The 27,859-nt window shown below is 36.6% G+C and overlaps 1 protein-coding gene across 5 annotated transcripts in view; it reads right to left on the reverse strand.

Annotated features, from left to right (window-relative positions):
- LOC135089591 (6-phosphofructo-2-kinase/fructose-2,6-bisphosphatase-like) overlaps window positions 1–27,859 on the reverse strand; it is a 35,591-nt gene that overhangs the window by 6,432 nt on the left and 1,300 nt on the right. Inside the window, exons 1-13 of one of the 5 annotated variants that reach the window (XM_063985371.1) lie at window positions 20,893–21,048; window positions 19,336–19,511; window positions 17,924–18,049; window positions 16,468–16,631; window positions 15,580–15,714; window positions 13,507–13,584; window positions 11,566–11,719; window positions 9,306–9,409; window positions 5,137–5,256; window positions 4,675–4,773; window positions 3,385–3,467; window positions 1,687–1,898; window positions 325–452 (exon numbers count right to left, since the gene is read on the reverse strand). In XM_063985371.1, coding sequence (XP_063841441.1) covers window positions 325–452; window positions 1,687–1,898; window positions 3,385–3,467; window positions 4,675–4,773; window positions 5,137–5,256; window positions 9,306–9,409; window positions 11,566–11,719; window positions 13,507–13,584; window positions 15,580–15,714; window positions 16,468–16,631; window positions 17,924–18,049; window positions 19,336–19,495 — 1,563 coding nt within the window. In that variant the 5' untranslated portion in view covers window positions 19,496–19,511; window positions 20,893–21,048. Of the gene's footprint in view, window positions 1–324; window positions 453–1,686; window positions 1,899–3,384; window positions 3,468–4,674; window positions 4,774–5,136; window positions 5,257–9,305; window positions 9,410–11,565; window positions 11,720–13,506; window positions 13,585–15,579; window positions 15,715–16,467; window positions 16,632–17,923; window positions 18,050–19,335; window positions 19,512–20,892; window positions 21,049–27,859 lie in introns of those variants that run through there. The other 4 variants (XM_063985369.1, XM_063985370.1, XM_063985372.1 and 1 more) reach the window with 4 other exon arrangements.

A 27,859-nucleotide genomic window follows, 5' to 3' on the forward strand; every position in this document is an offset into this window, starting at 1 on the left:
AGGTAAATTATGAATAAGGGCAATGAAAGTGTGTATGAAGATGCAGCATAAATGTCTGGGCAAACAATATGTGGAGTGGTGAAAATGAACACTAGAGAGAGAGAGAAAGAGAGAGGTGTACACATGTGTGGTTGCCAGGTACGAGTATATGCTATGATTCCTCCATGGTAATGTCAGCCTGCTATATAAAAAAAATTAAAAAGGCACCAAAAATTCTCTCATGTTATCTAATCATGTATGAAACAGAAGACAACTTGCATAACAAATGACAAAGTGGTCTGTTATCAATATGATTAATATAATCAATGTCTTGACCTGCATTACCTTGGGCTTTGGACGGTGAGTGTTGACAGCAGGGACGTCAATGGGTACATACTCCACCCTGCAGCCATAGGCTACAGGAGTTAGTTTGACGATGGTGTGGAGTGGGACTTCCATATAGGGGAGTTCATCTTGGAAAATAAAAGGTTTCTCTAAAATATTACAATAGCAACACATATATATAAAATTTAATGCAAATCTTTTCTCAAAAGTAAATTGGTCAAATGTGTTCTCAAAATAAATGGAAATAAGTAATGGCTTTAGATAAAACACTTAAGTAAATGACTTGCTAGAAAATTTCAGTATCAGTATCAGCATTAAATAAATATATATATATATATATATATATATATATATATATATATATATATATATATATATATATATATATATATATATATATATATGGTGACATGAATGTGGTAGGAGCTAAAGGGTACACCTAAACTTGATTAAAATGCGTATTTGGAATTAATTCATAACTTTTTTTTTTTTATAGAATATGTTTAGAACAAAATTGTCCAAATTGCAGCTGCTATCATAGCATTATGTGAAGGAAAACAGAGAAATGAATAGGGAAAAATAAGATTAGAAAAGCTATGGGACCAGATCAAGTAAATGGATGGATATTAAAAGAATTGAGAGAACAAATGGAGGAACCCATATGGGATATAATCAACATCTCATTGAAAGAAGGAAAAGTACCAAGGGAATGGAAAAGAGCTAATGTAGTCCCAATGTACAAAGGAGGAAATAAAATGGAACCATTAAATTACAGACTGGTGTCACTAACAAGTATTGTAAGCAAGTTTTGTGAAACAGTAATTAAGGATAGATGGGTACAATATCTAGATGAAAAGATAATTACAGAAAAGCAATTAAGATTCAGGAAAGGGAGATCCTGTGTCACAAATAATGTTTCCATGAATGTGTACTTCTGACGGTATTTATGCTAACTATAAATAATGAATTATTGAAGGAGATATAAAGAGAGAACTGAGAAAATTAATGATAAACCAATATTGTTTGAAAGTTGTAGTGCTTTGTTTTGTTGTGACTGAGCACAACAATGGAGTGATTCCTAGAAGCACAGTGTGACATCATCAGATGCGTTGGGCTTATTTATCCCAGATTCATTGTGTGGACTATAGGCATGAAGGAGGTGAGAAGAGTTAAGCATTACAGTGAAGTTTTTAAGTTTCCCATTCTCATATAATTTAATTCTTAATACTCATAGATTAATACCAAATAAGTATTTTTAGTATTGCAAAAAATGCCTGAGATTTGCCATATCACTATAACTCACTACTACATTCATTCAGTTTCATATATTGCAACACAAACTAAACAGGAAACAGAACTTACTGCGAATCCTATTACACATGGGGTTATTCTTGGTTGTGGGTGGAATGACATCATACTCACTTGAAGGCTCGTCCAGGAAATAGGCCATGAGGCAGCGAAGCACAGCCTGGTGAGCAATGAGCAACACATTCCCTTGGCGCTCTAGTTCCATAATGACAGGCTCCAAACGAGCCACCAGATCTTCATAGCTTTCCCCTCGTGGGTAACGGAAACTGTAAACATTGTGGTTGTTGTTATTACATGAAAACATGTACACTTCAACAAACAGGGAACAAACTATTTATTGTATGAGTTCACCTATCGCTTCACAGATTCCATTATTACCAAATGTGGTCTTCAATATTAATTTAATTACCAGTATAAGATGAAAGCCTCTTAAGTGGTAGTATTGGCAACACCATCAACATATACAAGTAGCGATTTAACGTAGTAAATTTACATGTGAAAGGCCCACACTCGTTACCTATGATGAGTTGATATAGTTATGGTAGTCTTTCATGCCATAAGTCAGACCCAAATGGAATAGTTACCTTCTGACAACTATTTGCCATTCATCTTAAGAGGAAGACTAGTATACTAGAACTGTATAAAATATTCAAACTATTTACTAAGAGAGAAACTGAGACGGGTCTCTGTGCAGTGCCAAGGGATAATATGAAGTGACAAAAACTAATAAAATAAATAAGTAAATAGGATAAAAGTTGTATATCCAATATAGAACAATCAGATCAAATAATAATGATTGCAAGGGCATTGCTAACAGGTTGAAACATGAAATAGATATAAAGAAAGGAGTTCATAGGAAGATGAAAAATGGAGACCTGATTGCTGTGTTCAGAACAATAAAGGAAGTGGAACAACTAGATAAAAGAGGGTTTGTGTGTGAGGGAGAATAGGAACACAAGAGGATATCAAAAGAAAAACTGAATAGAACAACCTGTAGCAGACACACAAACATAGGTGTGGAGTCAGAGTCAGGATTTGAGAAGTTGCCTAGTTTTGGCTGGAGTCGGAGTTAGTAAAATTATGCCCGATTCCAACTCTTCTATGTGGTCATTTCTCATATAAAAGACTTGGGTGCACTGTTAAGCCAGTGTTGCCATTTCAACAGAAATACCTGCAGATATTTCCTGGAGTTGGAGTAAAAATTTTTTAACTTGACTCCACACCCCTGCATATAAAGCACTGCTTTCCTGACAGAAATAAAGAAATCTTAAATAATCTGGATGAGAGTGAGAAGTATTTATGTTTTTAAGAAAAAAGTTGCATACAAAATATACATGGAAATGAGACAGTATGAGCATAGCTCCTTTCCTGTATGTCACAACATACACACACACACTCCAAAAATAGCCACCAGGCTGCTGGCCTTCCACTCCTGCACAACAACCATCATATTTATTGCAGCACTGCCACATATTGGCATATTAGCAAATAAGAAAACATTAAAGAAGTTTTACAACAGAGACCTGTTCAGCTCACAACCAAGCCAAGGTGTCTAGGATTTGAATCTGAGGCCAAACAGAAATAAATACATTTGGCCTTTGATGTTGTAGCAATTGTTCACCTAGCAGGGAATTAGTATGGGATGTAAGCTAAAGAGTTATAGCCTTTCTACCTATCAGGAATGAAAGGTTAGCAATTCAGCCATTCTGCCAGTGTGCTTACCACAAGTAACTAAAAGTGGGAGACACATACCTGAATTTATTCTGGTCTCTACTAGCAAAATCCTCTGGGAATTTTTCCTTAATTTCAGCATAGGTCATCTCCTCACACACACCCTGAAATATAATTAGAGTGAAATGCATCTTTAATATTTGTTCTAGGAGCTAGATTATATTAAGGGGAAGGATCACAGAAAAAAATTAATTTCTTTACCCAGATATTAAAAAAGAGTTATGAATAGCTTTGATAGCCTTAAAGAAATCGTCTGCTGAAATATTTACTAATTATGGATATGGCTAACACTGAAAACCTATTTCTGGCCAGAGCAGTATGAAGCTGACTATGAAAATTTATGTTTGGCCTGACAAAATTATGGAATAAATCTTATCCTGTGGCCATGTAAGATATTTCTTAGTAAAACCATTTATTTATCTTTTTTTCATTCAATTGAAATGGGATTAAGGGTGGAATAGTAAATCTAAGCTTGTCAGAATATACTGCCTCTGATATATTTGCCAGAAGAGAAGGAAATGTTTCCTTATTTTCCTGGTTGAAAAGCTCACGTCATTCACATGCTGACACTTGATAATGTTTAAAGTCCAACCACTTAGTCTCTTGGACTTGCCTCCATATTTAGCATGTATCAGTATCTCTTAACACACTTTTTCACTCAGCATAGCACACTTCTTTCTGACACTCCAGTCTCATCAATAACTTATGATAAACTACACTCAGCCTTATAAAGGGAGTGTATAAGGGTGATAGTCTGCTGGCTCTTGTTATGTGGAAATATAAGGAAAACAAGATATGAGAGCACTGTAGTAGACTAATGTGAGTGATGACCAAGTTGTGATATAATCCTCTCTCTCTCTCTCTCTCTCTCTCTCTCTCTCTCTCTCTCTCTCTCTCTCTCTCTCTCTCTCTCTCTCTCACCTCTACCTTATTCAGCCTTGTCAACAACTGAATAATTCCCATATAGTCTCTAGTATCTGTACACTAAACAACATAATATGCATGAGTAATTTTAATTTTTCCCCATGAGAATAAAATATCTTGGGTACTAATGCATAGGAGTCAAAACCATGATGCTTCACTGGATAGGAGTGAAAATAATAATGACTTTTTAATTGAATGGATTTCAATCAAGAGAAAGCTGGAATATTAACAAACTATTATTTTACAAATATTTTGTATTTCTTCCCTTTTACAAAATATTTGTTGCAAACAATTCCCTTAAACATCACTCATTTGACTTCACTTTCTGTGAAGTCAATGAAGAACGAGAACTCAACAATGTAATGACTAAAAGTGAAGAAAACTTACAGCATCAATTTCATTGAGAGCCTTCCATCTCTCCTGTGGGGCATCAATTCCCTCCGCTGTCTGAATGGTTCGCTTCAGCCAGGAGGTCCACACCCGCAGCTGTGGAGTGAGTTGAATGCTGTATAACATCAAGAATGACAAAAAACAATTTTTTGTCTTACTGATTTACATAATTTTCTTTTTGGATCACACATTTAAAAGAAAAGATATTTTCTAACTATCAGTGCTACTGTCAGCCATATCAGACAGGACTACCTAATTCTACATAAATTACTGTTCTTTCAAGTAATAATAAATGCACCACTTACATAGTCTAATTCAAAAAGATTCCTGTCTGCACTTTTCCAGCTTTTTCCTTACCATCTCTAACATTTCAGTCCCCTGTTTATCTCAATTTCTCAGTACCAGTAATATGTTTATATAACACATATAACAAAAAGATTACAATACAAGATTTTTTACCTTTGAAATATTTTGCTCCTTGATGTATTTAGCAAGAGCATTGCCAAACTTGCGACCATTCTCACTTAGTTCTGCATCTCCACCTATCCTTCCCTCAATGTTGTGGATGCTCTCCCCATGCTGTTGACAGAAAAGTAACATTGCATCTGCACTTCTGACCAATCAGTATGTCACACAAATTTTTCTACATCATAGCAATATGGTTTTTAAAATACTACTGCAACAAGTTTTTCTAAATTATCAAACCCTCTGAGCAACACAAAAATGAACTTATAATTTACAAATATACTTTATGATTAACATTTGCTTTTGTTGACCTAGCAATTTAAGATGTAATTATACAGAAAAGTATCCTTACTCTCTCTCTCTCTCTCTCTCTCTCTCTCTCTCTCTCTCTCTCTCTCTCTCTCTCTCTCTCTCTCTCTCTCTCTCTCTCTCTCTCTCTCTCTCTCTCTTTCTCTCTAAGAGTACCTGGCTGTCCAAAATGTCACAAAATGTGTGTTGCACATATCATATCATGACTGACTTAGCCCTGTAATCCAGTGCAACCAATGTACCCCACATTTAAACATTTTTTTTTTTTTTGTCACTAGCATAATTTTTAGTAAGGATACTTTTCTTTAAGACTGTACATGAATACATAAAGGATCAACACGTGCAGCACTTTTATCAGTTAAAAATATTCCACAATCCAGCCAACCCCCTACTGGTCTCAAAGAGCACATAGTGAGAGCCTTGATTAACACAAAAACTACATCATTATTTGGACACACTGACTTCTAAAATGTAGAAGAGCTTGAAGGTGAAATACCTGCTGATGATAAAGTAGATGTGGCCTTTTCATAAAATTCATGAATATGCAAGTCTACAAGAGTATTTCAACTAAATATATTTACCATATACATGCTGTATATAGCCATGTAAATTGCTTGATATAAAATTATGTTCAACTCATGAGTCATGTAGCCTCATACATCTTTACTATTTCAACAATTTTTTGCCATTACCCACTAGCATCACATTACAATGTTTGCTGATACAGCTTAATTCTTCATGGTTCTTTACCTTACTTAAAAGAAATAGCATAAAACCAGCCTACACTGGCAGGCAACAGTCAATCACAAGCTTGTCATAACTATTTGGTATTCCAGTCCACTTCACAAATATCAGCAGCTCACTTTTCTGACCTGTGCAAAAACTTGTTTTTCATGATTGTTACATTGTCCTCACTTTCCAATTTGAAAATATATATCACATACAATATTTTCATATATAGTTCATGTAACAACAATGAAAATGTCCTCATCATGTCAATTTGTTTTCATTATGACTTCACAAGCAAAAATTTCAATATTAATAATGACTATTTTTCTTTCAACTCTAAACATACTTTAATATATGATGAAGTATCCCTCCCTCTTCATAACTAATTCCAAATGTTCTGATATAATGCCAAATGGCTGATGGAACAGATTAGTGGATGCTCCAGCCAGATATATATATATATATATATATATATATATATATATATATATATATATATATATATATATATATATATATATATATATATAAACAAAATTATCTTTCATCCTTGATTTCACTACAACGTAACATTTTATCCATATACTTCTCAGTCGTCTTTCAAAGTTTTCTCTTACTCATCATTTGTTTCACTCTTTTTATTTTCTACTTTCCATGAACTACTAATTTCTTTGGGCTAAAGTTTTTCTAATGTTTTTCTCATATACTGCTTTCCCTTGCCATTTCCCAGACCTCTTCCATCCATCATAAATTCCAGTTCTGCCCCAGTTTCATCACTCTCATTCCCACCATTCCCTCTCACATACAAGTCTCAAAAACCTCTTCACCCATTCACCATTCCACACTTCAATCACACTTTGTTTTTTCTCACATTTCCTTCACCCCTCAACCTTTTGATTATGGATCTCTTTTTCTATAAATTCTCTTAAGTTAAATCTGTCATCATTCATTGTTACCAAATAATGTTCTGATTCCTCAAACTTCTCACACTGCATCCATTACACATCCATTACAAGGTATCCACAACCGTAGGGTCTATCAATCCCTTCACTTATTTTCATTCTATAGCAGTGGATCATCTTGTTTGCTAGGAACAGACCTAAAGATGCCCACTAACTACTTACCTTTCTCATTTTCCATTTCTTCACCCTCTGACATAAGCTCTGTGCAATCTTTCTTATTTCCTCTATAATAACATTCATCTAAACTTTCCACACAACTTCTCCAACCATATCCCTTTCTGTGCTCAGATGTGTCCTGACCACTCAGATGGATTTCACATTTACCTAAAGGAATTTGCTTTCCCTCTCTGACAATTTTCAAGAACCAAACTTGTCTTTAATCCATTTATATTGAAACAGTATTTATTGCTCCAATTTAAATTTGATGTCTTCTTCCATCACCCTTGGCCTGTTTTGAAATTAAACGTTGAAAGTCCAGCAATTGGCAATTAAAATACAACACTTCCTAATTCTGAGGAAAACTTTCTAGGTCTTGAGAAAAATATGAAAGAAGTAAAAAATCACAGTAGATGTTATGCAGCACCTCCCCTGCCAGTTTAACTCCCGAGTTTATTAATGAAGCACACTATGTGAAAACAAGAATGGGCTTGTCCATCACTTGTGAAAGGATATGTGCAATTACTTTTATTTTTTTCTTTTCTCACTGCACTAGGACTGTCTTTGCACAGTAACAATCTAAAACACTCCTCAATTTCACATTGTTACAATGCTGCCATTGCACAAAGTTTGTGAAAATAGATAAATATGGGCGGAAGATTTAAAGCCCGATGATTTCCTGTAAAGTAGCAGAATTATGTTTTTCTCAATTAATTGCAAGATTCTACTGGCAGTATCTTACTTATAGATGCATAAGGGAGAAAGATATGACCAAAACAATCCAAGAGAATTAAACTGATTATCTGTCATTATCTCTACACTATCTATGGTAATAATTCTGAAAGGCAATTCAATGTCAGTAGATTTAATAAAGGTAAAAGTAAAAACATTACAGCCTGTGCTTAGTGGGACAAGTGCATGAGGCCTTACCACCACCCTGCCTGCCGGCCTCAAAGTCTTAGCCAGCCACAGTCCCTCTAATGGGATGCAGGAGGTTCATGCCACCACTGCACCTGCAGTAATTTGAAGCTTTTACAGGTAGGGAATGGTATTAGGACATATTTTGTAATCAGTAATCTAAAGGTACTTGCTAGTCTGCTCTACTTAATAACTTCGGGAACGGGAGAGAGAAAAAAAAAATTATATATATATATATATATATATATATATATATATATATATATATATATATATATATATATATATATATATATATATATATATATATATATATATATATATATATATATATATATATATATATATATAAAGAAACTATAAACCTTTACACTAAGTTATATAAAGGATTTTAAATACTGAAATATATTAGCAGCTCTATAATCTTGTAAAGAAAACATGTAAGAAACAAAAATCTTCAACATTATGAAAATAAAACTTGCTTCAAACAAATATGTCTGCATAAAATTGTGTGATCATTCATGTGTTACTGCAAAAAAATATCTATGGGAGTCAAATAATAAAATGCAAGTAATTTATGTTTCATGGTTATGAGGAATTCTCTCAAGTAAAGATTTCTGGCCCAATATCAAGGATCACATGAGACTAACTAACATGTTGATAAAATAAACAGTGAACCTAGTGTATTAAATTCCAGGTGCTGCACTGAGAATAATCAGAGGATTTGCAAGGGAGGGAGGGCTGCTCTCTCAGTTCTATGCAACTTGTGTGTAATTTCTTCTAACTATAATTTTATACTTATGGAAAACTGCATTAGATACTATACTAATACAAATTTTTGTTGGGAAGAATAGGTTGGGGAGCATGCATGCCTGCATACACGCACGCACACACGCATGCACGCACGCACACACACGCACACACACACACACGCACACACACACAGTTTAAATGTGTGACAGTCTGCATCAACACATGGACAGTTGTGTATTAAAATCCACACACTAGAGGGTTAAAAATATCTACAGGAAAACAATGAAATAGGTCACCAAACACACACCAGTGCCAGTGCCCACAAGTAATACATACCCGAGTGAGGTAGATGGTGCGAGGAGTGATATGAGTATTCATCAGATAGTAGACTATGCGGGCTTGAATGTGACCTTCGTGCTTGTGAACCACAACTTTCTGACCTGGTTGAATAACAAATGCAAAATCACATTATAACATAATTGTACTTTCTTAGCCATGAACTGTTTTATGTGCCACTTTAACACAGAACCACAGTGAAATGTATGATTTACACACATTACATCTATGTACACTCAAATAGCATACTGCTCAGGTGGTAATAAAGCTTCAGGCACTCTGACAAGAAATAGTCTACAATATGCTCCTAAAGACATAGGTATGGGCAAGTAAGATATGCAAAACTATAGACAGACAGTTAAGTGCACAAATTATAGACAGACAGTTAAAGATTCAGATTATAAGAAACGCACACAACAAAATCTTATGTCTAACACAATGAGTATTATAAATATATTTATAGAAAACTACAGTAGAACCTTGGTTCACAAACACCCGTCACAAACAAATTGGTTCACAAACTAGTTTTACAAACAAATTTTAGCCTGGTTCATGAACAATTCTTTGGGGTACGAATCCATGGAACCTCGTGCTCAATTGTGCATTGGCACACTGGGCATAAACATTATACACGAGAATGCCATGTTCAAAACTTTTTTTCTCCCTTTTTTGTGTTATTTTAGCCCCCATTATATCACCTAAGAAGGAGAAAAGTGTTAGATGTCACCACCAGCTCAGTCTTTTGACCCAAAGAGCCTGGATTACTCTTTCAATTATCGCAAATTACAGTACATTACCAGTAATGAACACATATGGGGGAGGGTGGGTTGCTAAAGATGAAAATTCACTATATCCAGAGAGAGAGAGAGAGAGAGAGAGAGAGAGAGAGAGAGAGAGAGAGAGAGAGAGAGAGAGAGAGAGAGAGAGAGAGAGAGAGAGAGAGAGAGAGAGAGAGAGAGAGAGAGAGAGAGAGAGAGAGAGAGAGAGAGAGAGAGAGAGAGAGAGAGAGAGAGAGAGAGAGAGAGAGAGAGAGAGAGAGAGAGAGAGAGAGAGAGAGCATATGGAGCAGAGAGGGGAGGAGGCAGGCAGCAGCCTTTTACCCAAAATTTGGTAGCTTCCTCCTCTTCCTCTCCTCCTTCACCATCCACTTGTGCCAACAACTATAAACAATAAAGGTAAATTACAGCACTGTTTTATTTAATTTAGTGTTACTTGTCTCTATTTAAGAATATGTATTTTAGTTCCATTCTATATTCATCATCACAAAAACACTTAAATATGTATAAATACCTTATTTCTGAACTATAAACAATAAAGGTAAATTACAGCACTGTTTTATTTAATTAAGTGTTACTTGTCTCTATTTAAGAATATGTATTTTAATTCCATTCTATATTCTTCAACAAAAAACACTTAAATATGTAAAAATACCTTATTTCTGAGGCTGAAATGGATTAATTGTATTTACATTAATTTCAAAGAAAAAAATCGTTTTGGTTTGCAAACAATTTGGTTAGCAAACCAAGGCCTAGAAAGGATTAAGTTCGTGAACCAACATTCTACTGTAATTGCTATTTGGATGAGTGAAATTTACATTAAACTGTGAATGTTTATAATGTTAATGAAGCAAGGATGATTGGTTGCATGTGAGAGATGAAAGGAGAGCAGTTGTAAGTGCATAAATAAAGACAACACTGATGACGGCTTTTGGTCCATACTGCAGATTCCCAGATGTGCTGTGCAGCAGACAGTGTGAGTGTTAGGCAGTGGTTTCCTCTCTCCAAGAGGCTAAGATGTGAGGGATGTTTCAAAAAGTGAATGTATGTGTAAATGCCTTATTTTCCTTCTCCAAAATCTCCTATAGATCCTCAAAACGAAGTCAAATATTTAACTGTTCCCAACTATCTTTTCATCTAAATTTTCATCCCCATACCTTATCATTCCAGATTTACTTTCAACTTTTACTCCCCTATTTTGAGCCAATACTGATGGCTTGCCATCTCTAAATAAGGATCAGCAAACAATAAACAACACTTATTCCCAATTACACCCTTCATACTTGCTCACTGTTGTCTGACTTGATTGCTGTAATGGGTTTCACCTTCCTCATTATTCTATCCATGAAAATAATAAACAACATCCCATATTCATGGTGTAGCCTAAAATTTACCATAAAATATGCCCTCACCTCTACAAAATTAAATGATAAGAAATTCTCAAGACTTAGGATATCACACACCACTGAGTAGAAGCAGCACACCTGTATTGTAGATCTTCATAAAGGAGAGATGATCCTCAGCAACTTCATCCAGGGGCTGATACTGATCCACATAATGCTGAATCCGCTGCAGGAAATCAGTGAGTGCATCCTCAGCTGTCATATCACTGTAGTCAGGGCTGCTCACCTTTACCTCCTGAAATCAGTGAAGTTTTAAAACATAAATAACAATTTTGACATCTATCTTGAATGATATCATTTGAAACTAGTGTATTTGGCAATGAGCTGTTCCATTAAATTTAAATAAAAGATAATTGATTTAAAAACAATTTCCAAATTATACATATATTTATACGAATCTCTTTCCACAGAGAAGTACTTTCTGGACATCATCTCTACAATCTAAGGGTACACGAGATGTTAGTTTGTGCCTCTAACCTAAGGTACAGTTATCCAAAATAGCCATCTCAGAGGTCTAGTTTGCTTTTGCTCATAAAGTGACACATGGCAACTCTCCCATTTACAATGAGCAATGGGTATCTGTAGCCAGAGAAGTTGCCAGATGTTCCAATGTGAACAAACACATACTTGACTTAACTATGTGAATACTGTATTTGTGACTAAACTCTGAGGTACGAGTTAGTTTCTTCTATGCATTAACTTCTTGTTAATACGAGAAAAAAAGAAAAAAAAAAGAAATGTGTATATGCAAATGTAGAATTTTAAAGGCTCTACAGTGGGCCCCACGTTAACAAACATTTTAGACTACGTGTAAATTGAATAATGAATCATTTTGCTAAGAAAATCAGTGATCACATAATAAGAAAAAACTTGGTAACAAACTCCCCCTGCTGGTCCTGTCACAACTATGCACCACCCGGCTAAGTTGGTGCACGCACAAGCACGCACACACAAGCACACACACACACACACACACACACACACACACACACACACACACACACACACACCTACAGCAGCTGGCAACATTTGCACTGTATTCCTCAAAGTTTCTTACCCATTACCCTTCATCATACATCATCCCTCTCTACACTAATCATGGATCAGGAAATGAAGAGAACTAATAAGAAAAGGCAGTCAACCACAATTGCCATGAAGGAGTAGTTATACCCCCAGACAGCTGAGTAGCGTGTACAGTAAGCCCAATAGTACGATTGCTACCATAATGGAGGATAAGGAGAAGTTAAAGGAAACGAAGGTGGCACAGGGGATCATGAAGTTAGTAAATCAAGAAATAACACAGCAGAGAAGATGGAGGATTTACTGATGGTGTGGATTAAGGAGAGAAAATGTGCTGGTGACTTTATCAGTGCAACTTTTATCTGTAAAAAGGCTAGGATGATCTACACTGCAAAAAAGAAATTCCCACTACCAGTGAACAAAATGTATCTCTTGCATCCAAAGGGTGGTTGTCCAGATTTCATAACCGCATAGGATGGCACAATGTTGTCCGTCATGGTAAGGCTGCTAGTGTCAATGTTACAGTGGCCAAGGAGTATTTGAATGTTTTGACAACATTATAAAGACTGGAGGATATCTGCTACAATAAGAGTTTTTAATTGCAATAATACTGGTTTATTCTGGAAAAAAATTATCTGATTTTTATTAATTTTCTAAGTTATTGTTTGTCCCTAGGAACCAATGATTTTTTCCTGCAAGTTCTCAAGTCCGAATAATGAAGAAATAAGTCAACAAATATCAAACTAGAACAAATGAAGTTCATTATCGTGGGGTCCACTGTAAATTCCTCTTCCATACCTGTAACTGATCAGATCAAGAAGTGTTCTATTAAAACTGAATTTGTTATTGATTATAATGCTGAAAATACTACACCCAAAAAATACATAATGGAGTACTCAAAACATAAGGCACATCATGAGTGCATGATGATGAAAAGTGGCAGTGCTAGTTTTTATATCCGTGTCTAGGTATTATGACTACACTAAAACCACAGATACAAACTTGAGAGCAAGGGTGCCCTGGAGTGCTACTATAAACAGGGTCAGTTCGAAAGTAGTCAGGCCCGTTGATCTTCACATCCTGCAGATAACCTTAGCTAAGCCATCTGACAGAATGTTCATTTGCCAACATAAATTCCACATCAAGCAGCATATTCAAATATATTTGCATTGCAGTCTTTCTGTCACTCCTCCTTCCGCTTTTTCTTTTCACCAAACAGCAAAGACTTTCAAGAGAGAAGAAAAGAAAATGGAGGGAAGAAGTTTCACAGGAAGCATAATTACAAGAATGCTGTTCAAGAATTAAGTAAATTCTGGAAGTAACTGAATAATCAGAAAATTTAGTATCTAACTTTTTTTCTTTTTAATGTCTATTATGCATCAGTAGATTAGACATTATTTATAAAACATAAAAGGTATACATATAATTTTCACATGATCTATCAGTCATATTTGGCATCATCATCAGCACTTCATCCCACACACACAATATAGGGTGAGAGGAGAAAGACAAGAAGGCTAGCTCAATGCTATTAAATCTACTGCCTTGAAACCGGAACTCTGACATTGTATCAACTTTGTAACATTAAAATTATGGCCAATTCTTTTTACATTTAGTCCTCTCAAGCACCTGGGGGATGATATAATAACTAAATAAAGCAACATAACATCACAGTATTCTAGCAGCTTGGAATGTCTGTCCTGCTTATGGGAAAATCACACATGTCAATCATGTATGTAGATATCACATAAATCTTCCTTCCCATTCATCCAGATATGAAGGCATACAGTGGTGATTACCTACAGAAAACTGCAGCAAGGTATGCAGGGAAAGCAGCAAGAATACAAAAGATAACTGCCTCCCATGAAGGTACAGAATTTCATTTAATGCATTCAGACAGAGCCTGGCCTCACATCTGAAGCTGAACTAAAAGAATATTGCCATTGTAATCCCTGTGGATTGTAAAAGGTCTTCCCTCCTCCTCACCAACACAGAGTAATTTCACATTTAAATATCCTATAACTTCTAAACCATGATCTGGAAAGCATTTGACCACAGAATATCTCCAAGTTAATATTTCATTTCAGTGAGTCGTGACTTTCCTTACAAAATATTCTGTATGTGTGTACATGTAATCTACAGTTTCTTCCCAACAGAATAAGCTATATTTTCAGTTAAATTTTGTTCATTCTTTTATATCTGATTGTAATGAATGTGAAGAGTGAACTGGTGTGATGAATACTTAAGTTTTCACCCAGTAACTTCATTCCACAGCAGACAACATGCCCAGCATGAGACATAGACCCACAACTCTGAGACTAAATCTCATGTTCATCCTTTTCATGTCTTCCTCCACAAATCATCTCCAGGTCTTCTTCAGTCTTGACACAAGTCTCTTTCTATCACTGACTTGACACTCTTTCAAGTACATAGACCTCCTTCCTCCTCCTGACCTACCTACACCATCTCAATCTATGCCTCAGCACAAACATAACATCCACTCTAAACATCAGGGATGAGATAGGATGGGAAGACAGGGTGTCAAACAGGGTGTCTTCCCGTCTCACATGCCCCAAGTATCTCAATATCCTGCAATCATTCAATTTCATTATCCTCTGGCCATGTCTCAGCAGTGAACATCACTGATCTACAAATATAAAATAAACAGTTTTAACCATCAAATGATAAAGAATCAAGAAAAACAAAGCCCCAGTATGCTGAGTTCTGATTGTTGTACTAATTGTGGCTAATACCTCTTAACCAAGTTGCTTGGTGGGAAATGCAAAGGATGGTGGGAAGAATGATATGCCCACTCTGACACTGCTTAGCAGCCAGTGGCAGTATTACAGGCTCAGCCACATAGGAAATTTGCAGAACTTGCATTCACAGTCTTACTTCCATGATACAAATTTCTAATGACTTTCCCACAAATCAAAATCACAAATGCAAACCATATTTTTGCAAGGGCAGAATTTGCAGCTTGTAGAATTGCCCAGCTCTGCCAATTGCTCACTATAAATAGTAACTCTGTCTTCCTGTATTCTAACCAGAAAATACACCGAGAGCATTACTTACCCTAATATTGGACTCAATGATTGATGGATCATCACAAATAGACTCCACATAGAACAATTTGTATTCCATTTCCAGCACAACCTTATCATATATTAGTCTTCGTCTGAGCATTGTTGTGTTAGTGGCATCAAAAACCTGTGGAAGGAAGAAAACCAATTACAATTAGGAATCACAGAAGGTGGTTGAGAAAAGGCATCTAAATACACATTCACAATTACAATCACATCTAACACTTAATTAAACAAGTTACACGATTGTAAATGCAATGTCCTTGAGCTGTTCACAAAACAGCAGCTGTGGAGATAGTGAAACTCTGTGGTACCAATGCAGCATTTACTCCAGCACTGGTATCACTCAACAGTGGGATGGTATAAGGTCTTTCATCTCCAAAAATATCATCCATACTATTCAAGCCTTCCTCTTCAACAAGCTGTATATCCTAAAGCAGCTAATCATTATAGTGGTTTACATACCTTGTCTGAACTGTCACTACTTGACTCAGTCATGGTGGCCACACAACCAGACACAAAGGTGAGGAAGGGAGGAAACAGTCAAATATTCTCCTATTATGACCAAGAAAAAACACCTAGACAAACAGCATAGAAAGTACCTCTGGTTAGGGAAAATGTGACACAAGTGGAGTTCTTCAGTTTGTTTCCAGACTGGTTGATGGGTTGAGTTTGGTTAATGAGCAGAGCTTCTTAGTGCCCCAGTAAGGTATACCAGACTTAGAAAATGCTTCTACAACTATGTCCCACCAAGTGGAAAAACTACTACTATGAGAACACACATGTGTATGTTGCAGGTAGCCTTTCCATGCAGTGCAGTGCTATACAAGTGTACATTCTGAAGGTAATATAATAATTCTACCAACACATCACTACTCACCGCTACTTCTCCATTCTCAGTTTCCAGCCACTCACACACATCTTCTAAGGCATCCAGGGCACACCTCTGCCTCAAGGCCATCGCCTCCTCATTGTCACTCCGGAAAAAGTTATGGTTTTTGTACATTTGGGTGACTCGACGCCGATACTCCCCTAGGTTAAAAACTGGACAGAAGAAAACAATAAGAAATTATGAGTAGCACAAAATCTGCATTATATAACCACAACTATTAAAATCTTCAGCTGTTTTCCTTTTCATGTCACTTATTCTTCTACTGGAATTTTTCTTGCAAGTTCATTACTGAAATATAGTTTCATGTCTATTCCTCTAATTTATTCTGAAGACTTTTAGCAGCCTTACTTCTCCCATTCTAATTCAATTTTGATTAGTAGAATAAAATACACTAGCACAACTAAAGCATATTAAGTTGCACTATCTCCTCAGATTTCTTCTTATTTTTTATCAACCTCTGCTCATTGCTATCCACTTCACTTCAATGAAGTCTGAATCACATTATTCATGGTCCCTCCTGTGCTTGCTTCCAATTTATGAAATTTTCTTACTATTCTATTTGTATTCTCTTCTATTGCCAGTAAACAACTTCTCAAAACTTTCTGTTTCTTATCAGTCAACTACCATTCCCTCCCACAGATCTATATGAGAGTTTACATGATCTACTGTCTTTGACAAAACGATTCTTTCCTTGGTTTCCTGGCCTGCCTCCTTCAATGCTATCATCTTGTCTGTATGGTTTTGAATCATTCTGACCATGCTAAAGAAGTACAGGCAGAAAACTCAGCCATAACTACATAATTTCAAACAGGTTTGTCTGCAGAAGGAATAATGTAGAACCATCCATGTTAGATGCCTGCCAGCAACTACATGCTGGAGCGAAAACTTTGTCTCCCACATTACTCTTGAGAACACGAGAACACAATACAGTAAAATCCCTCTTATCCGGCATTCGAGTATCCAGCAGCTTCAGGTATCTGGCACATTTTTCCCTGAGCCTTAAAAATCAATAAAAAATCAATGTGCACTCATAAAATCGATTAAAATTCCCGCGCGAGGCATACTTTGTCCCTTCGCCACCAGAGCGCACTGCTTCGCGCCATCCGCAGCCCACTGCACTGTGTTTACTCAGTGACTCAGTCCCGCATGTGCACTGTTTATCGCCTGACGCCTTCATCATGCCTAAAGTTGTAGAAAAGAGGAAGTGTGTTGTGCTTACCTTAAGCAGCTGATCAGATCAGCTGCTGATTAAGATCAGCTGATCTTTGTTATGGTGAGCTGTGTGAGTGTAGGCTGGTGATTGTGGACATAATTTCACTTCTATTCAAGTATCCGGCATGTCGGCGGTCCCGTTGATGCCGGATAAGAGGGATTTTACTGTAATGTCTGACTTAATTTCATCAAGATACTGAATCTTAAAATGTTCTATATTGCAAATGCTAACCTTTAGTCTTGATTCCAATCCAGTTGAGATATCTTGTGAGTTTCTTGGCCATGTATGTTTTACCCCTGGCTGGAAGGCCCACCATCACTATCACATGTGGTGTATTCACATAGTTGGCACGTTCTCCTGTAAACCAGAAATTTTCTTATGACAATTAAGCTATATACATACATTATATATATATATATATATATATATATATATATATATATATATATATATATATATATATATATATATATATATATATATATATATATATATATATATATTGTTACTTTCCATGAAAATTTTTAACATAAATCTAACTATTACATATACCTAACCTTTGCTTTCACATACATATGATGTAACATCAAGCAATTAAAAAAAACATTTTAAACAATATCCATTGAAATGCACAAGTAACTTTTTTCTTTTCCACATACACACTTGTTTGCTTACATTCTTAATATTTTCTTAATTCTTTACATTCTTAATACTAATATTATTCAGATATAAATGCTAGTATTTAAAATTATGTGCTTTTAGGTAAAGATCTACCACCTTACAATTAAGTCACAATCAGGATCTATGTGGTTAACTACATCTACTCTCCAAATACCAGCAGCACCTCATCCCATTATGCACCACATCCAGTGGTTACATATTACACCAAACATACATGCCTCAACCTTCTGAATAATTTGAAATCTGAAGGCCTATCTAATGAATCATATACATTTTTTTCCCTATCAAATTGAGTGATTAAACTGCATAATAGACACACCATTTTCCAGATGAGAAAATCGATAACTGAAGCTTCTGTATGGGAACATTGTAAGAGGGTGACAAAAAGCTCTGTTTGAGAAGATGAATGAAGCATATCACCAGAAGTAGAACCTGTGTGGTCTGTCACTTCCACACAATACCACTATGATGTGTAACCTTACCTAACAACTGAGTGTCTCATAGAGCACCTATAAGTATTTGAGGGGTATCTTCACCATGACCTTATTACTGACCTTTTCACTAAAAATGTATCTGTAGTCTCCTTTAAAGACTGATATATAGCCACAAAAGTGTGCACACTTTGGTAGCTCTAGGTAATACAGTATAATTAAGCTTAGATTCTGAGTTATTACTGATAAAGAGCTTTGCTCTCATCTGATAATTTAGATTTTTTTAATAGTTCTTCTGTTTTCCTGGTTCTCATCTCAACCCAAAATTATCTTACCTGATGACCCACAGTAGAAGTTCTGATATCACCCCCCAAAAAAAAAATAAATAAAATATAAGATAAATAAATAAATACAAATTATATATATATATATATATATATATATATATATATATATATATATATATATATATATATATATATATATATATATATATATATATATATATATATATATATCACTTCTGCATACCTCTGATTGGGAAGGGCTTGTTTTTGGTCAGAAAACTTGTTGACAAGGAGGAAGGAGTTGCACCTTCACTCTCAGAGAGCCACAAGCCTCCATTGGCCTGCTTCTGCTCTGCTCGACCTCCACGACCACACACACACCCAGGGGTGTCCGGAATGTCCATGTCTTGCTGTTTGTGTCTGCCAAGGGTGAGAGGTAGTGTTGAATCATAAATGACCAGATGCTATATATATAAATATATAACTTGCAGCCTTAGGAAAAACAATGGTACTATTGGATAAAGTAAAGACATATTTCACTATGATATCAGAAACACATACTGTTTGACTGGGCTAAGTATTGGGGATCACACTTCTTGCTTTGATTGTGTAATATAGAATCACATATTTGTTTAACTGGGCTAAGTGTTAGGGATCACACTTCCTGCTTTGACTGTGTAATATCATAAATAACAGACACATGAATTCAAACACTTTGAAGATAATCTGGTGACCTAGTAAGAATGGAAGAGTATATGATAACATGAATGTTAATGAAAGTAAGCCCCTAAGAATGCAGTGCAAGGACAGTCAAGGCTGATCAAATATCACTTGGTCTTTGATAATTATGGTGTAAATGGTAATATGCTGGATTTGTGTTCATTCCAAAGCAAAGGAACCTCTCAAGATGAATGTATCCCACCTTCAGATAAATTTTCAAGTGCCTATGGGGAATATAACAAATCATTGTCAGCTGAATGAGGAAAGGCCTTTAACAAGATAAGGTAACTGCACATACATTTTTCTTACTTAACTGGATAATATCCATGTTGGATGACATTTCAAAGTAATAGAATATGATGATGATCATGAGTCTGCCTAACAGAAGTACTCATTTCTCACTTTTTAACCCATACATTGTTAATACACACAATATATAATATACATGCCTGTTATCAATTTTTTATACATTTTTCATGGCAAAATCAATTTTTACATCCTAAAATAATGTGAGAATACAATAATATAGGTACCATACAGAAACTAAGTTGGTTATATGGCATTTCTTCTGGTTGTGCACAGCAAACACAACTGTACTGACAACAGAAATTCTCTATCACAGTGTCGCCTTCCAGGTACACAAATCAACCATCATTGCAATACTAGTTCAGAGAGAATTATTAGAGAAAACCCTGACTAACATATCACTATAACATTCTCACCACAATACGTTCATTCATATGTGAGTATAAGGTTCCCTGCTCCACTGACCCAACAAGATATCCAGACGTCTGTGAAAGTGATAAACAGATAACTTTTATCACAAAATGAACCCAAGTGCCACCTCACTGAGACTATAATTGTTACTTCCCTACAGAACGCCTCCCCCCTTCTCCCGCCCTACGGTACTTTCGCTGCAAGTCACATAGAAGGAAGTCTGCGGCAAGGAAGCACGTAAATGCCAAATAACCAGTACACTATCAGCTGGGCCTGTCCTTGTGTTGCATCGCCACTTCATTACTAACAGGCAAGCCTGGGTTACATTTCACGGATTGCAAAGTGACGAGTGGTTCCCCCTGACCTTATTCACCCGTAGCTGCAACAGTGGCATAGGACACCATCCCCACGCACAGTGCGTGGCAGCAGCGCGAACAGCGGCTCAGTAATCGACCAGGTGAGACTGTTTGTTGACACCTGGTGGGTCTGGGTGGGGTGTGCCTTTGCAACGGAACCATCCATAACGATTGTATTTATCACAGTTCAGTTGTTTTCAGACCAATGACTTGTTATACTACTATTACGATTGTACAGCTATAGTATTACTACTAGCTACTACTACTACTACTACTACTGTACAACTACTCTACTACTATTATTACTACTATAGTATTAGTATTACTATTACTTATTATTTTATCATCCGGCAAACGGAAGTATTAATTATGCAGTATTTGCAAAGTTGTGGTTTTCTACATAAAGTTGTTATAATACGGTCATTCTTCAAAGAACAACCGTACTTACTATTCCTGTGAATTGAACCAATGAAATCGATGCAGGGCTTACGGAAATGAAAAAAATAATAATAATAACTAATAATAATAATAATAATAATAATAATAATAATAATAATAATAATAATAATAATAATACAAAAGTATGTTCCTCGTTAAAATTATATTTCTATGGTATATGCGCGACTGGCATAATAATAATAATAATAATAATAATAATAATAATAATAATAATAATAATAATAATAATAATAATGTCCATCTCTCAGAGTTGGTGCAATGATAGTGTTCTAATGTCACGTTGAAAGTTAAGGCCCAATCTCAAACATACCCATACACTCTGATGTCATGCATGTTAAGAGAAACAGTCTGATTGGGAGTTGTGTTCGCGGGTGCTTTGTTATTCTTGGGGTAGCATTCTCTCGACTACTTTTATCAGCATGGTAGTTACTGTGGTTGCGAAGCGATATTCATGATACCAGATATAGTATAACAAGTATACTGCATGGCCAATGGGAGAAAAAAAAATGAAAACAAGGCTTATCATCAGTTGGCGAAAAAAAGCCCCAATGGCAGCCCAAAGCCTTTCAAAATACGGGCCAAGCTCATCCTGTCCTTATTTCATCCTGTTCATAACGTTTCTCCTTCCAACTTTGCCTCTGGGCTTCCACGTGGAAAGGAAGGTGTCTAAAAGTTTCATGACGATTACATCACGTACATTATAGAAACTCATGGATGTTTATTGTAACACTAGTAACCTTACGAAATCTCGAGTTACGTCATCACTTTCCCCGTAAGGTTAGCCCCGCCCCTCTCCAGGAAGAAGAGGGAGGACTGCACCTAACCACTTCCTCTCACGTCAGCACAGTCTCAGTCTAATAATACACACAAATAACTTAACATTAATATCCTTTGCGTAACACCGTAACAACAAGAAAGTGAACAATCTATGATTGAGTGGAATTCGCTGTAATCAGAGATTACTAGTCTTTGGTAGATACTGGAAACGTTGTATGTGCATTAACAGCCTATTCTAAGTCTCATTATAATACCAGAATAGAAAATGTTACATCATATACTATATAATCACACCGCGGCGTGACCTTAATCTTCGCATAATTTCAGTTTCGTGTTTCGAGATAGCAACGTCAAGTCCTCCGCTATTAACTGAAGTGCACTTGTCTAAGGCCAGTGAATAAATAGACTAATAGTTCAACACAACCCGAAAACATTTACCACTTCGTACATGCCTCCATGAGTCGCCCAAAGCAGTGATATCTTTCTGCAAAGACAGCAGGAAAATTTATACAATGACCTAACTTTCGCATTGTAAATTTCTGTAACGAGAAAGATGCAGTGAGACAGAAAGGGAAGTATATACAACAACGTTATTCGAGAAGTAATCCGGTACATAGCGTTGTTTCACCTTCCTCTGTTACCTTGTTAGGCGCAAGAATTGTAGTACTGTTTATTTGTTAATATTTTCTTCTTTTTCCTCCTTGCTCACTCCCCTGACCAAGAGAGAAGTTGGGTGACAGGTATCCGTTGCGTGTTTGTGCAGTCATTCAATAGACAGGCAAGTAGTAATTCCAACGACTGCGTGAGTTTTCTAATGTAAAATGTCTAAGCAAGTTATTTATTTATTTATATTTATTTATTTATTTTTTCCTGGAACAGTCGTCATACCATAAAGGGATCATGAGGGTTTCGAACTTTTATCTAGACTTTTTAACATCCTCTAATCTCATAATTTTATGGGGTTTTAATTTGTTTTCAAGATTCTAGCGATGGGTTAACAAGGCTTTTACCATCAATGAAAAAAAAAAAAAGGGGGGGATCCAAACTGACCCTTGAAAATTATTCGTAAAATGCAGAACGTCTCAAAACACGGATCCTTCAGACAGCACACGTGTATCTCTTACTGTGCAACGTGTTTTATAGTCCCCTGACAACCAAGTATCGATAGCAGGACATGCGTTAGTTACATTATGTACACGTGATATAAGTGTGAAGCTCGAAAACCTCACTGAAGGACACATATAACGCAATCAGGTCGTAACCTACAGTTCCATCATCCTGCAATTGATAGAATGTTAAATCAACAACACAGTTAATCACTGTACCTATTGGAAACACCAACAATAATTTTGACCTGCGCGCTCACGACGCTGAGGGTTATTTACCGATGAGCGAACAGTATTGTCCTCCCTAAGCAAGAGGATGGCATGTAGTATGTATGGTGTTTGAACGCCTAAGGTCCCAGCCTTACCCAAAGACTGGGCCATCATGCGCGATCACGACTCCAACGCGTGATCTCCAAAACCGTGGTGAAATCTCTCTCTCTCTCTCTCTCTCTCTCTCTCTCTCTCTCTCTCTCTCTCTCTCCGTAGCTGGACTGCTTGCCTTCATGAAGTGTGCAAGTGATATAAATAAGCATGAACAAACCTGCTGTTAACACCAAAATATTTCACTATATACCCACCTTCTACACTCCACCTAATCACTGTAGATCTTAACTTTCCCTTGATCTGTCTCAGTCACTCTTACTCCAGCCATCCTCAACTTGTACTAATGCGCAGTAAAGTACAAAACAGTGTCCTGGCACCACTGTCTCAAGGTCACTCACCCACCACATATATAGAAGAAAAAGTTATCCCCGGTTTGTCTTTGCCATACTTTCGTCTCCCACGAGACCCCCGCGTGCTCGTTGACCTTGAAGCCAGGGCACGCATCAGTACTTAACACTCGTTGCTAGGTCTCCAGACTACGATCACACGAGCGATTATAAATATTACGAGGAACGCCAGACAGTGCTCTCTCTCTCTCTCTCTCTCTCTCTCTCTCTCTCTCTCTCTCTCTCTCTCTCTCTCTCTCTCTCTCATATGTTGCACTCGTGATCGCCAGCTACGCTTCCCGGGCAGAACTTTGAACTTCTATAAGCCAATCACTTAGACAAGACCTCTTTTTTTTTTTGCATTGAAGTCGTGAACGGTAACATTGTTATTTTGTGGTGCCTTTGAATCTCTGCTTGTAACAATGTTCACCGGTACCTATGGAGTGTAATGAACCACCTCAGTAAAGAAACAAAACAGCATATCAAGGTTCACACACCAGCCAGCCAAGGTCATCGCCATCATCTTAGCAACACTCTTGTTAGCTAGACTTCCTTGACCATATCTTCGAAACACAGGGCCTCCTTGACCCTAACCTTCTTGCCACCATAAAAGAGGATGTCTAATCTCAACTAGCGCTTTCGAGAGCACTTTCATTATTCTTGTGACAGTTTAACAAGGAATCTGCATCATCAAAAAGACTGTAGTTGAAGTGACGGTTTTTTAAGAGCGGTTTTACAGTTCTTGTGACATATTTACAAGGTTTATACATTGTAAACAGGAGAAACACTCTTGAGAACAGAGTTAATAATTTCTGTGACCTTTCAAAATAGTCGTGATAAGAGAGCAAAGCGTTTCTAAATACGGGTCTATAAATCCTAAAACTTACCTTCAGCTTTATTTACATTTTTTTTTTTTCTTTCATAACAGGTGTAATTCAATTTAGGTTTTAAAATCCAAGATGATCTAACCATGCTTACTTTATGTTCGGTTTCACAATTGTCCCATTCGACGCATTATCTGTGTACCTGTTCCTTTTACTTTCAGCACCACGTGAGGTGACATGACAATTTTCGTTATGTCAAAAGAAACTTGTGAAGGGGAGAACGGCTAGAAAGCTTCCATACTCAAGAAACCAAAGATACTCCGAGACTTTGTCAATTACGTTCTGAATATACTCACCTGTTCCCTAAGAAGGTAACGTCTAATAATAATAAATCACTAACTACAAAACACATGTAAGTCAAGACACAATGGCTAATAAGCAAATAAATATATAAAAATCAAGAACAGGGAGTGAACATTGCATCTTATTTGACTTAAAACATCCCGCATTCTGAAATATTATGTAAATTCAACTTGTTTGTCTAATGTGTCACATCATGGAGCTTACTGTGTACCTGCAATCATAACTAAGTACGTACATCTGTTTAATTTAGAGCAAACTGCCGCTGTACTCGTGACCAGCCACTTCACGATTGCTGCCAATGATGAAGTTGCACTTATACATATAGAGATAACGTCAAGTGAATATGAAATTGTTTTATCAGACTCTCTCTCTCTCTCTCTCTCTCTCTCTCTCTCTCTCTCTCTCTCTCTCTCTCTCTCTCTCTTGGATGTCATGTAATCTGGGAAGATGACGCAGTAAATATTATCATGCACTTTATGCCTCCTGATATCCTTGATCACTCATAGTTCTCGGAGGACTTGGGAGTCAGGTTGGATAATTTTGATGCACTGTTCTTTGTAGTGTTGCATCCCACATCGTTAACCAATCATTTCACACACAAACCTTACAATACATGTACACAATGTTCTTGCTATATCCTCATCGGTAAACTTTACCATATACCTCAAACGTTTAAGGCCGGTTCACACTAGCGTTTTAGCAGATTCTGCACCTGGTCTCCGCTTTAACTATGACGTCACTCCCATCCGCTCATATGTGAACCGGGCTCAGCTGGTGTCCGGTTCCGCCACCCGCACTGACAGTGATTCGTGTGCGGAAAAGATGAATCCAAGTCAGCTCTGAGTGTGTGCGGATGCGGTGTTGTCCATATACTCGTGTATATATATATATATATATATATATATATATATATATATATATATATATATATATATATATATATATATATATATATATATATATATATATTATTCCAGTGCAGTAGTAATTTGAGTGAAGCACATAATTGCAATTATAGAGATTGTCATAAATGTATTCCAAGTTAGGACTGGAAATAAGGCACCATTGTCTGAATGTGAACATAAGAGATCGCGCCAGCAGCAAAGCCAGCCAACTATCCAAGAGACTCATTCGCTCAGTACTCATACTTACGTGTACTCATACGAGGCTACCCCATACACACAGCATGCTCATGTGCTCACCTACAGGGCTGCTAAATATACACATTCCCAACAGTAATAATCAAGAAGGCTCGAGAGAAGACGAATAGGGGGAAAGATGCTGAAGGAATTGGATGGTGAGTGGGAGAAAGGATTCTACATATATATCGGCTTTTGAGTGTAAAAAATCTTATTTATGTGTCAGCAGACCCGTAAAAACACTTAAAAAACCGTTTCACTTCAACTAGAGGCTTTTGAGTGTAGAAATCTTAATAATCTGTCAATAGAGTCATAGAAATGCCCTTAAAAACCTGTGTCACTTCAACTAGAGCCTTTTGAATGCAAAAATTTTGTTAATCTGTCACTAGAATCGTAAAAACACCTTTAAAAACCCGTGTCACTTCAATTAGAGCCTTCTGAATGCAGAAATTTTGTTAATTTATTACTGGAATCGTAAAAGCACATTAAAAACTCGTGTTTCACTTCAACAAGAGCCTTTGCAATCGAAGGTCGGAAGACGGAAAGGTGCGTATCCCAACTTATCTGCTCCTTAAGCTCCGCCTCTTCATGACGTCATAATAGAAGAGGAGACCAGGTGCGGAATACGCAAAAACAAACTAGTATAAACCGGCCTTTACGCTATATTACCTTTAAATTGCCTAACCTACTCAACTTAGAAACAGGACTAGCGCCTCCTATTCCTACTTCTCCAGCCTCACCTCCCCGCCGGCAGGTCTGTGTAAACTGTAACCTTACGTCTGTTGTCCCAGTTATTACTAACCGTTCTTTGTCTTGCTGACGTTGCGTAGTTTTCCCTCACTTGTCATTTTAGTTCATTAATAACTTGCATAAATCCTTCAATCCGCTACTATAATCAACAAAAGGTTTTCTTTTCGCTTATGTAAGCTAGAGGAAGCTGGATTAACCAAATAATTTACTAAAATATTCCGATTAAGTTTGGAGTATAAATTCGAAAGGCACGATTTGCCGCAGGAGTGACAGGACATTTGAAACCTTCAGGTGCCTATAGCTTTAACTTTGCTCGGAACAATCGTCAAGAATGCTCAGATTATGGCTCATTCACGTTACTGACTTCATAACCACCATGGATAATATATTTACTTTGTATCTGAGCTGGAGTTCTGAAATATATAGATGAGCCATTTGCATCATCATTATCATGTGGAGAATGATACAGAAAGGCGGTCACTACTGTATATTCTTCAACTTACGCTTTAAGCTTGATAATTCATTGTCTATGCGGCCTCTATTTGTTGGGTATTTAGGTATTTATTGACCTTGGGTTTACAATATCCGAGGTATTGCTTTCTGGAACAAAGTCTCTTCTGCATCCCAGGGAAATCTGCATTTTCACAATATCATTATTACTATCATAATCATTATTATGCTCATTGCCGGTATGAAAACATGGACAAAACAACCATGCTGGCCTGTAACAAAGGAAATAATCTCAGCTAGGATCTCTTATAGACCCTGGTCTCAGCTGGCACCGATCTTTACATTTTCAAGCACATATTTTGAAGTGCCATGGACTCTCTCAAGGACCGTATTAAGA

This window comes from Scylla paramamosain, chromosome 33 (assembly GCF_035594125.1).
Source record: "Scylla paramamosain isolate STU-SP2022 chromosome 33, ASM3559412v1, whole genome shotgun sequence".
NCBI classification, from domain to species: Eukaryota; Metazoa; Arthropoda; class Malacostraca; order Decapoda; family Portunidae; genus Scylla; species Scylla paramamosain.